Source organism: Mytilus californianus, unplaced genomic scaffold (genome assembly GCF_021869535.1).
Source record: "Mytilus californianus isolate M0D057914Y unplaced genomic scaffold, xbMytCali1.0.p SCAF_1, whole genome shotgun sequence".
Classification (NCBI taxonomy): domain Eukaryota; kingdom Metazoa; phylum Mollusca; class Bivalvia; order Mytilida; family Mytilidae; genus Mytilus; species Mytilus californianus.
Genome location: NW_026262581.1, coordinates 66,370,668 through 66,383,405, shown reverse-complemented (window position 1 = coordinate 66,383,405; position 12,738 = coordinate 66,370,668). Strand labels below are relative to the sequence as shown.

At 32.1% G+C, this 12,738-nt stretch overlaps 1 protein-coding gene across 2 annotated transcripts; it reads left to right on the top strand.

Annotated features, from left to right (window-relative positions):
- Positions 1-2,573: 2,573 nt before the first annotated feature.
- LOC127722898 (uncharacterized) lies at positions 2,574-8,793 on the top strand. 2 transcript variants are annotated; one of them, XM_052229353.1, is made up of 4 exons: positions 2,574-2,750; positions 4,800-4,866; positions 6,015-6,190; positions 6,851-8,793. In XM_052229353.1, the coding sequence occupies exons 1-4, from the start codon at positions 2,714-2,716 to the stop codon at positions 7,309-7,311; spliced, it is 741 nt and encodes a 246-aa protein (XP_052085313.1). In that variant the 5' UTR covers positions 2,574-2,713; the 3' UTR covers positions 7,312-8,793. The 2 variants fall into 2 exon arrangements, 1 of the variants encoding a protein (XP_052085313.1); XR_007991765.1 differs by lacking the exon at positions 2,574-2,750 and adding an exon at positions 3,193-3,254.
- The last annotated feature ends 3,945 nt before the right edge of the window (positions 8,794-12,738 follow it).

The window sequence follows — 12,738 nt, the reverse complement described above, 5'->3', positions numbered from 1 at the left end:
AAACTAAACGCTTTTTACATGACATGAGTGTATATGCGACACTTTGTAGCTTATCAACTGAGAAATGGTTGTAGCTAGTTGAAAGGTACATGGACACAAATGTATCTAAGGACAGAATTCATTTGTCCATGAAGAAAACGTCCGTCAAAAATATCTGCGTTCGTTTTTTTTCTCGACAATTTCGGTTACTGATTTCCCGAGTTTTACTGCATCATCATAATGATACAACCACTGAACATATAGTTCATTGAACCGAGTATATTACTGATGCTTTTACTGAACATAATGAATAACCCACCGAATATAAAGAAACCGGGACCACTGAAGGTAATACATAATGTACTGCAAATAATATTGAATCTACTGAACATAATGTCGAAATTACTGAACATAATGAAAAATGCACTGAATATAACGTTAGAAGTACCGAACATAATTTAAATACCACTGCATATAATAATGAAACTACTGAACATAATAATCAAAGCACCGAATATAATGTAAAAACTTCTGAACATAATGTCAAAACTACTGAACGTGCATAATATAAATACTACTGAACATAATGCATAAAGCACCAAAAAAATAAAGGCATCAGTATTATACCGCTGTTCGAAACTCATAAATCGATAGAGATAAAAACAAATCCGGGTTACAAACTAAAACTGAGGGAAACGCATCAAATATAAGAGGAGAACAACGACACAACAAAAACAAAACATTAAAATGTAACACACACAGAAACGAACTATAATATAACAATGGCCATTTTCCTGACTTGGCACAGGACACTTTAAGAAAAAAATGGTGGGTTGAACCTGGTTTTGTGGCATGCCAAACCTCCCGCTTTAATGGCAACGTCAAACACAACACCAAAACGACAACATCACATGACAGGACCACAATACAAATAAATGGGAGAACATATAGGACAAAGAAACACACGAATAATAGCTAACAAAAGGTACTAGGCTTAAAATTCAATACGCCAGATGTGCGTCTCGTCCACACAAGACCATCCAGTGACGCTCAGATGAAAAAAGCTTGAAAGCCAAAACATATTAAACAATCAACATCAGAAGACAGTCATGGCGTTCTAATTATCATTTATTATTATATATTACATATGGTGTAGCATTCTCCTGTTTTCATTGGATATTACGATCACATGTTTCATGTATCTGAAGCCTTGTTTCTATTTTTAAGTATATGGACGCTATGTTTCTATTTAAACGTATATTGACGGTCAATATTAAAAATATGTGACGTCAAACATAACAATCATGGCGGAAGCGCCGCAGAGTACGAAAAGAAAATAAATTTGCAACTAAACAGAAATGAGTTCCATCATCATCATCATCATCATCATCATCATCATCATCATCATCATCATCAAAGTAGGTCTTTTGTAGGTCTTTTGCATTAAAATAGAGATTGATGTTAAATGCAGTATACAACGTACACAACGGACTAAATCAACGTGTTAATATCAGTTAAATTAGGTCAATCGACTCTGTACTTATTAAACCAAATGTCTATGTTTCGGACCGTATGAGTATTTGGACCATACGCGTATGCTCATGACCATATGCGTATACTCATATGGTCCGACCATACGCGGACCACATGAGTATTATAATCGTTTGGTTATTAACGAGCCGGATCATATGAGTAATTAGGCCATATAGGTATTTTTCGAATAAATTCTAACTTCCTTCGCAGAAACACACAGCTCATTCGACACGAACTTAACCGTCTTTATCTTTTATATATTGTATGAGTCTTGGTGTATCTGTTATCTTGCCTTAGCATAGTAAATTTAAAGCGCCTTTATCCTGTCGACTGTTCAGTCGTCATTAAGTGAAAACACAGGCGTTGGGGGCATGGCCTTTTTTTCTTAGTGTTTAAATCATTATTTCAAAATCCAAATGTCTTCCCCTTTCTACTTATTTTCAATTAATTAATGTGTTTTTGTTCCTATTCATACGATTTTACTGTTATAATTGTTAGATCGTATGAATAGGAGCAAGAACACATTAAATTATTAAAAACAAACAATTTGAAGTATTTAAGAAATTTTAATTCAATAAAAACTAATTTTTAAACCATCTCTGACCAAAATAAATTTTAAAAAAGAAAAGAAAGATGGTTCAATGATCAAAGTTCATGTGAGTTAAGCTATTGAATTATCGTTTAACAGTTCATTTAGATATTTCTTGAAGTTATTTACCAAAGTCGACATATTGTGTTTCGTAAGGACAAATCGATAATGACTATGTACAAATCATGTTTTCTTACTTGTAACAATGAATACCATATGATAGAATAAGTCAAATTTTCATTTTTAGAAACTCATAATTTATGCGACACCTTTTCAAAGTTCATCATGTTGATTACCCGGACCAAATACTCATATATGGTCCGGAACATCTATACTGTTACAAAGTCATTATGCATGCAGATGAAATATGTAACAGTTGAATCTTGATCTAGATCCATTCGAGAAGACGCTGGATAAAAATCAACAAGAAAAAACTTGAATAGTAATTGTGAATTATTGTAACTTGACATTTAACGTCACAGATCTATTTTTTTAATTGATTGAACCTTATACATAGTTAACCGTGGCCTTTGAATTGATATTTGGTGTTTTAAACTTCCGGGCTGTCTAACCTGAATGATTTGGAATGGATTATTATTTATAATTTAAATAATGTTTTTTGATTCAATATGGATTTTGTTTATTCAGGGTAAGAGTTAAACTTTCCAATTTTAAGTGTAGAACAGACATGCTCAAAAAGCTTTGTTTTAACAGTTCGATCGATACATCTATATTTTCCAAATTCAAAATATATTCTATAAACAACCATATCTTGATAATGTTCTGCATTTGCTGACAAGATGTAGTACCCTTTGAAAATCTAGAGAGTTGTACAAGTCAAGTCTAACATGTATGATGAGTTTAAAATAATATTAGTGTTATTGACCTTTAAGAGTTACTTTATTTTTTAATATTTTTCTTACATCGGAAATGCTTTATATATTTATTGCAAGGATCTGTTATAAAAAAGAGAAATCTCCATAATTATATAATACATATTATTATTCTCTTTGTTGTGCATGTAACCATAGCGCGGTAATTGCGTACCTTTAATGTAAATATTTTGATAAAAGGTTTAAAAAATCTTTCAACTATTCAATCATACGAAACATTTTGATAATGTAGTTCCATATCTTTTAAGATAAATATCCAGGTATTTATTATATATTTTAAAAACAAAATACGACATACAGTAATCAGTACGTATGCAATACCACTGTAGGAAAGGTTTAATCTAAGAAGAATGTTATATACGTTTTGTTTAAAGAACAAATACCTGAAGAAATATTACAAAAGCATTGGATACATACATTGTATTTGATCTATTTTAACCGAGTACTTCGGTACTGACATACATTATAATATACCTTTAATAAATTCTCCATTGATTAATTCGGAAATTAGTAAGAAACTAAGATTCCAACTACCTCAGGCAAAATTGACCTTACATAGAGTTGGCTCCCGTATATACGGTCACACAGTTCCTCATGTATTCATGATCAAGTAGTTATGTAAACATGTACCAGAGACACATATAATACAAGAGATTATAATGATATATGTTTCTGGTTATACATCACCGGCTTTCGAATTTTTGTGTTTTAGCATTCCTGACTAAAATTAATTTGTCCTAAAGTGGATTTTCTTTTCTTATATACAGTTTTTACAATTCTTTGCTCATATATTCGAAGCTTCTTTAGTGATCTTATTTACATCCATTTCCATAAGATCGAAATTAAAACTACTACACTATGTTAACATGCTGACAGGCAGAAGAATATATTTGAAAATGGACAGTGATAATACATAACGGGAGAATATTTCTGTAAAAGGGAGGAGCGAGTAAAGAGGTTGGATAATGTCGTAAATATAACAGTTTTATCGTCCATTTTCATCCTTAGATCTTAGGAAAGTCTTCGTTTTTCTTCTTTGTCGGAAAAGGGTTCCGAACTGATTGTACTGTTTCTATGGGAACTCAAACGTCTGCAATATTATCTCTTGCAACATCCCAACATCCTTGTTTTGAATCCTTATTGATGGAATAAGCTGTGTTAGAAGTAATACTTACCAAAGGAATCAAAGTATAACAGCCGCGCGTTTCGCTTGCATAAAAGACTCACCAGTGGCACTAAAAAAACACCCCACCCAAATACGATGTTGAAGCGCACGCAGACTTTATTTTCTAAATGGGGATCTCATACACTCAAATTTTTGCTTTTCAGTGCATCTCGCTCTATTTGGAAATCTTGGAGGAATATTAATCGCAATACCCAATGATTTCTTGTGGGCGGTACAAGTTATTTGGCCTAAATTTTTTATAATATCTCGGACAAAACTTGGACTTTCTTTGTCGTAAAATATGAAAACAACACTTAATAGATTTCATGCGTCCGAAGCGCTTTTCTGGATTTAACTTCACCAAGAACGTTCAAAGCCAAATATTTGAAAGCCAAGGATGTAAAAGAACCGGAACATTTGAAGAACTATATGACCAAAAAGGATCTGTAATAATAGCCAAATCCATCTAAGGATTAACTTTGCCTGCGGGAGTTGTAGCCTTGAAGTTTCTTAATCATTTCTAAATTTATAACCTTTTCAATTAAAACAAGGTTTATTGTGAATCATGATTGTCTGCCAAACTATATATGTAAAAAGAATTAATGAAAGTGAAATTGAAACTTATATTTGTATATTTCAGTTATTTCCGTGTTCGGTGGTTGTTACTACCACTATCAGTACGACTACCATGAATGTGATACAGATGTGTAAGTATTTGTTAACATGTACAAGAATTATCACAGAAAAAAATATGCGCAAAGAGTACAAATAAAAAGAATATTTTTATATTTTTTACTTTCATGTTAATAGCACATTTATAAAATCGAATTTTCATTTAATTTTTCATGACATCGAAACAATTAATGAAAAGTAATGAACTCTAGTTGCATTGAATGAATCCAAAGAATTGTCCTTTAGCCTAACATTTCTGTTTTTTCTATACATATGTGTTTTATCCCGCAACTTGATATATGCATTCTTCAAAGAAAAGTTGTCGCTTTGACGCATAATTCAGACAACAAAAATGTAAACTAGTCATTCGATATTCCGAATTCAATACCTGAATCTAAAAATCGAAAGTTGAAATCCATGATCTTTAGTCGAATTTCAGAATAACATATTTAAATAACCAAATAGATATAAGAAGATGTGGTATGAGTGCCAATGAGACAACTCTCCATCCAAGTCACAATTTGTAAAAGTAAACCATTATAGGTCAAAGTACGGCCTTCAACACGGAGCCTTGGCTCACACCGAACAGCAAGCTATAAAGGGCCCCAAAAATGAAAAAAAGCACCCAATCGGGATAAGCCCTTGATTTCTGAGATTGTAATGTCCGTTACCATGTTAAATCTTAACTTCCTATACATTGTACAGATAAAAGTAACATTCAAATCTGATCAATAACAATTACAACAAACAAGATTAAATGAACTAGACATAGAAATATTTATCTAAAACTCATATTTTTCTGCTCTTTGGTCGGGTTGTTGTCTCTTTGACGCATTCCCCGTTTCCATTCTCAATTTTATAAACTTACTAATACAAGAATGGAATGAACTAGTATATTAAATTTTTTCTATATATTCGAAAAACGTTTTTTTTTGCATTTTTATTTGCTCTGAGGTTTCAAATTCGGCTGAACTACAAACACCTTAAACAATGCAATTTAAGAGATGTGGGTTAAAAGCCACGAGACAGCAACCCAACAACACTCACAAAATCAACAAAAAGGACTAATTTCTTTCATGCATTCGAAAAAGAAAAATCAAGCCTATTTGCTCACGATCCATAATTCATACGTGATCTAAGCATATCACTTACAAAATTACATTGACGTTTTTGTTATACTTAGCGGAACTATCATTGGTGCAATTATTGGTTCTTTGTTTGGAGTAGCAGTTATAGGGGCTATTATCGTCACAATATGTTGTTGTGTTAAAACCAGTGGTGTTCGTGGTCATGTGATACAACCAGACACTTTATCAAAACTTAATCAACATCAACATGAACAAACACTGCAACAGCAACGTAAGTAAAAAATGCTTGATTAAATAAATATCACCAACCTATAGTTGTCATGGTTTTTACATGATATAAACAAGATTACAGTTCAAGAAATGGCATTTTAGGATAACACAAATTGCTATGCATATTTTTTTTTTTATATATATTTAAAAATATTTCATACAATCAACTTTGCCTTTGGTGATGAGGCTTCATTTTTCCTTTCGTGAGGCGGCTTTAAAGTTTTCAGTTTGCCCTTGGTATTGAGGCTTAATTATGCCTTTTGGGGACTAGGCTTTATTCAGCATTTTGTGATGAGCTATCAGTTGATTAATCTAAATCAAACCCATTTGAAAAAAAATATGAAAATAAATGTACAGATTGTATCAAAGCAAACTTATTTACTACAAGTAAAACCACATTTTAGAACGTTATTTCGTCAATACAAATGGGCTCCAAAGATGGCTTTAAAGTCCATGCATGCATTTATTAAATGTTGAAATAACTATTGATAATATTTGATGTTCCTTTATCAAATATACCTATGTAAAGTAACATAAGGGGACATATCTAGAAAAAGATACAAAAATCATGACTTTAAACAAACTGCAGAATATTTTATTTGAGATCATGAAATATTTTAATACTTTGACAATGATCATATTTATTCGTTTATAATTTCAGAACTACCATCAAAACCAAAGAAAAGTAATAAAAAACGTTCACGCCTTAAAAAAAGTTCCAAGAGTCAACATCCACTACCACAACAGAATGCGGCATATTCTCCTCCACCAATTTATGAACCCGGTCATCTACCACCTCTACTAGAACATAGTACGTCATATTCTTCAACACCATCACAGGAACCCGGTCCTCGTACACCTCTACCGCAACAGAGTGTGGCATTTTCTTCAACACCAACACACGAACCCGGCCATCCGCCACAGCCTTCACAACAAAGTTCGGCATATTCTTCATCACCAACACAGAAAACTGATCATCCGTCACTTTTACCACAACAGAGTGCGGCATATTCTTCAGCATCAACACACGAACCAGGACATCTGCCACCTCTAACACACCAGAATATGGCATATTCTCCACCACCAACACAGGAACTCGACAATCCTCGTCCTCCATCATAACTGAGTCGGTGTATCCTCCACAACCAACACAGGAACCTGACCATCGGTCATGGTCACTCTAGCATAACATGGGTGACATACAATGCAATATATGCAAATTTCTTAATGAAATAAACAGCTGACAACATGAGAGTCAGAACATCAACGAAAGGGAAGAAACATTCAAAGATCTACATGATAGCATTACAAAGGAGGATGTATGAATGCTATGGGTTGTTACAGTCAGTGCGTGGCCATTCGCCACCCCAGCATGTTATGGATGACATGTAATCTATTCAAACACGTGCAGTGCATTGTGGGTCGTTTCTTAAAGACACGTCGTTTTCGTTTGTTCCACAATTTTCAGTAGGTTTGTTTTATCTACGAACTCACTGTAAAGTCAACATTTATAACAATCCACATGATTAAATAATTTACCTTTATCGTTTATTTGGATGGAATGAAACTAATTCAATAAAATGTCAAAACTCCGATCTTTTCTATTTCGAAAAAAAATACTTCCAAATAAAAAATGTTAAGTCATCTAAACAATATTCTTTTTAGACTACTAGTACATACATTGACGAGTTAAGAAAATAAGCAATTTCAATTCTCGAGATCAATTTTGTATGAGATTTTTTTTTTTAGCCAACGATGCTAACTACACCTTTTTAAAGCGTCAAGTCGCGTATATTCAGTCTTGGTGGGAAAAAAAACGTTAAGAACTTTCTCCTTGTAAGAAAAAGTAAAAGCAAAATAATTATGGCACACATATTTCGTTTGGTAGTTTTAGGAGGGAGGAAATTTGATAATCAACGAATCAGTAACGAGAACTATTCGATAAAATAGTAACTAAAAATAATGTAGAAATCTTTAAAATTACAAATTCTTTATCTAGTATTCCTTCTGTTTTGGTTCGTATTCGATTAAATGTTTGAGGAAAATCAAACTAAATAAATCTTTTAACACATGGAATAAAAAGAATTAAGTATAAATAAAACATACATAGATAAACAACTGGTATATGTGGACATATTTCCACGTTGTTTTCTTCAATACACAGGTTATCTCTTTATATATATTTATATAGTTATCTGTGAGTAAGGATTTTCCTCCTTTTTAAAAGTCAATTTCCAAATAGTTGTATTTCATATTCAAAATTTTCAACATAAACTAGCTTGAGCGACGGAGCTTTTAAAATATCAATTTTAACTGAGAAGTATTGTAGCTCATAAACAAGGATAATTTCTTTCTGTCACCCAGTAGAACAAAGCTACCAATAGTGTTTTATTGCACGTGCATTTTTACCATCTATCTGAGCGTTAAACGTCAAACAATTTGAGTAGTAAAAACGGCATATGTATACCGTGTAAAGAAATTTATATATTTTTGGAAACTTTGAATTAGTTTTATAATAGAGTTGAAATTTTGCTCTCATTTTTTGTAATTGTTTTTGTTATGTTATATATATTTTGTTATTAAAAATTGGTTATCGGTTCATTAGTTCGTGAATTTGTGTTAGTTTTCATGGTATGTAAAAAAACACCCGACAACGAGCAAACCCCAAACCATATAAAAAGGTTCCAGGATAACAATTCAAAAGGAAAAATAACAGCCTGATTTAAGCTAATGGCATCAAACGACCAACAATTATGGCACAGGGCAACCAATGACAACCACTGGACTACTGACTCCCGGCTTCGAACATGCAACAAAGAATGTAGCGGTTTTAAACATATTTGTTCGCGCTCAACTCTCCATTTAACCTAAGAAAGTGATGTAGCAGTACAACATAAGAACAATCTAGTGAAAATAAGTTAAAAATTAAGGTCATGCCTCGTTAGATGAGTAAGAAACACAAAAAAATAACTGGTAACACAATGAGAAATGAGAAAAATGACACAACATACTCGTAGTTACTGAAAGCTATTTCAAAGGTCAATTTCAACAAAAAATAAACCATGCCCTCCCAGACTAAACAGTATTTAGTTCGTCTCCAACAGATTTAGCGTGACGAAGCCGTAAGCAGTTAGTGAAAAGCTCTATCTTGTGCAATAATGCTTATATAGAAGTAATGACAGGTCAAGCTCTAAATCGTCAAGAGTCTACAAAAATGTAAAATGATTCAGTCTCGTTTTAACTATAAATAAGAAGAACCTTTATAATGTATTAACTGTTAACTTTTCACGTCTTGAATGTGCATGCAAACTTTACCACTGGACGTCAAGCCAGGAACAATCTATCAATAAATTAATGAAAAAAATAAAGTAAAAATGCATCGTTTATTTCAATGATTCCAATGTCTGTTTACTGGTGAAATAAAAATAAATTGATTACAGTCACTCCTGCTTAACGTTCAATGGCAGATATTTCAGACTGTGACGCAATTTAAGATTTAAGATTTAAGAACCATTATTGATCTTTATTGTACCATATTTATTTTCCTGATCAGACAGTTCTTCTTGGATATTTCAATGCTATAACTTCGCACAAGCGTAGGCATGTTTTCTCTTTTGTAAACCTGTTTTGACTACCAAATTAGATTCATTATGTATTTGAAATAATCACTCGGAGCAACTTTGACGAAATCTTCTTAACGACACTCGTAAAGCTATGCTAGGGTTCAAAAGTGCAGTGAATAGTACGAAATACCTGCAGTTACATTCTACTGTTTAAAACTCTTACTTCAATCTGAGAATTCTAAGTTCCGACTTGACAGTTCTCAATTTTGAAATGAGAAGTATCAAATTTTAACTGAGAGTGTCTACTTGGAGGATAGAAATATTAACTTTGAAGAGTTATGTCAAATTGAAAGTAAGAAATGTCAAGTCTAAACAGTCAAATATTTGTATTAAGCTAGAAGTGAGGAATGTCTAGCCTAAACAGTTAAATATTAAGTTGAAAATTCTCCTTTGATAAATTTAAAAGTTATCATGAAATTAAGGTTCCAACTTTCTCAGGCAAAGTTGACCTGCGATGAATTTGGCTGTTATATTTAGGTCCTTATTGTTCATGTTGATCTTCACATATTTCAGGTCTAAAACAGCCTTTGTAGTGTATTTTCATTTGGAAGTGAGTAATATCAAGTGAAGTATTAAGTTGGAAGTCAAGTCTAAACAGTGAAATATAATGTTGAGAGTGAGAATGTCAGTCTTAACATTGACATATTACATTGAAAGCGTGGAATGCCAAGCCAAAATAGTAAAATATCAAGTTAGAAGTAAGAATTGTCAAGTTTAATAGTGAAATATAATAAAGTTATTTGAAGTGAGAAATGTCAAGTCCTTACAGTGATCAATGTCAAGTCGTTACAGTGAAACTTAATGTTGGAAGTTGGAAGATGCAAAGTCAAAACAGTGAAATATCAAGTTAAAACAGAATTGTGACGTCTGAATAATGAAATATTAAGTTGAAAGTGATGAATATCAAGCTAGATTTTACAAAGTTATAACACCCGAATACAAGGGGCTGATTATACCACTACAGGTATTTCGCTAGAAAGCACAATGTAGGATTCTGAATAAAAGGCTGACACAAAAGGATTTAACGAAAACAGTAAACACGCAAAATTTAGGGATTTGATAAATTTTAAATAATAGTTATACACATTTCGAATAACCATGTGACCTGTCTGTCTTATATGAATAGGTAACCAATGACATAAATATAGGCTTGAGTATAATTATACAAACATTTATTTAAATAGAAAACTCTTGAAAAACACTTTTTCTTACAACAATACTTATTTATCAGAATTATAGCCTTAAAGAAATCACTGCATATACTCTAACTTTTCTTTTACAGTACATTTTATACCCCCACCCCTGTTTCAATTTTTTAAAGAATTTGAGAACAAGACTTTAATTATTGTCAGCTTATCCTATATGCATGTTTTCTGACATGAAATGTCTAGAACCTGTTTGAAACTATTCTTATAACAAATTAAAAGCATTTCAGAATACTATAAATGTAAAGTTTAGTAGTTAATCATTCCAACATTCAAGATTATATAAAGTATCCAATCCTGCCTTTGTCTCCAGTCCACATCTTACTGTATGCCTATTTGTCAATTAAAGTTAACAGATTAGGGACTTTCCGATTGAATTTCCTCGGAGTTCAGTATTTTTGTGATTTTACTTTTTTCTACCTCAAATAGTCAGTGTAGAAATGTTGTCACAACAACATAATCTCTAACCATATATCTAACATAATTTAGCTAATATATGAACAAGAAGTGTTTAAACAAAGCCATTTTTTCAAAAGTTATATGTATGAAGTTACCAGTCTTATGTATGACTTCACTAAAAGTTTTATAGAACTGACTGCTAACATCTGTTTTTTGCATAATTTCAAAGCACAGTTATTGTTTTCTATATAAAAGACCTTTAAAATAATAAATTCATAGCATTTACAGGTTAAATTATCTGTTTTGTGACTCAGGGTGTAGGCATTTTTCTGTTTTTTTGCCACTGGGGCCTCACATTTGCTAATTCATTCTGCCTTTTCTGTGAATATGGAATATTCAATACATATTTAGGATAGAACACACTATTGTTAGTTTTATTGAGGTATTTTTGTATTTCTAGCTTGTATTTTTTTATGACACGGTCACAAAAAAGCACATCAAGGTGTTACGGCTTACTTTTGGGTTATCGACAGAACAAAAACACCCCAAAAACAATATCCAGGAAGGATCTGTGAGTTTCAATGACTGATAAGAGTAAATATAAGCACTTCTAAACAATTCAAATTACAAATATGCATACATTAAGAATTTATTTTGAATTCAGGCCTTTAAGTAAACTATGCATACTGTAAACTGTGAATTTATGCTGAGTCATCATAATTAAGGCCCAGGATTTTCTCAATCTTCATGAAATATTCATAAAACTTTGTATTTGAGTTAATTTCATTTAAATCTCTGAGATGAAATATATTTGGTGAAATTCTATATGTTCTCTTTTTTTCACCCTATATAGGTTTAAAGTCGAAATGAATACTCTTTACCCTCGGTATGTTACACAGAAAATAATGATTTTCAATTTAGAAAGTAGCGTTTTAACCATTTAGTACCACATTATTAGAGTGGTTAAATTGACAGGGTTGGTGTTGATCTTTTATTTAAGTTTATTTCCTCGTAAAAACGAATGCTATCTTCTTTTGTGAAGTGTAAATCTAAAAAAGTATTTCAAGTCTATAAATATTGTGAGGAAATTCTAAAAAGTAATCTTTTTCAGTATCAATACTTTGATGTAACCATCTTCTAGCTTTTTCGTAACGGGGGCAGAGTGCTTAATCGTTGTACTCATGTAGCGCTTTGGTGGCTGATTTGAAAGCTTCGACGGACAATTGGGGTGATCATTTTGGATTGATAATTTTTTCCCAGTCAAATGTTTTTTACAGAATGACTTATTGTACTGCTGAGTGTTCCCTCTTATTAAAGTTCAC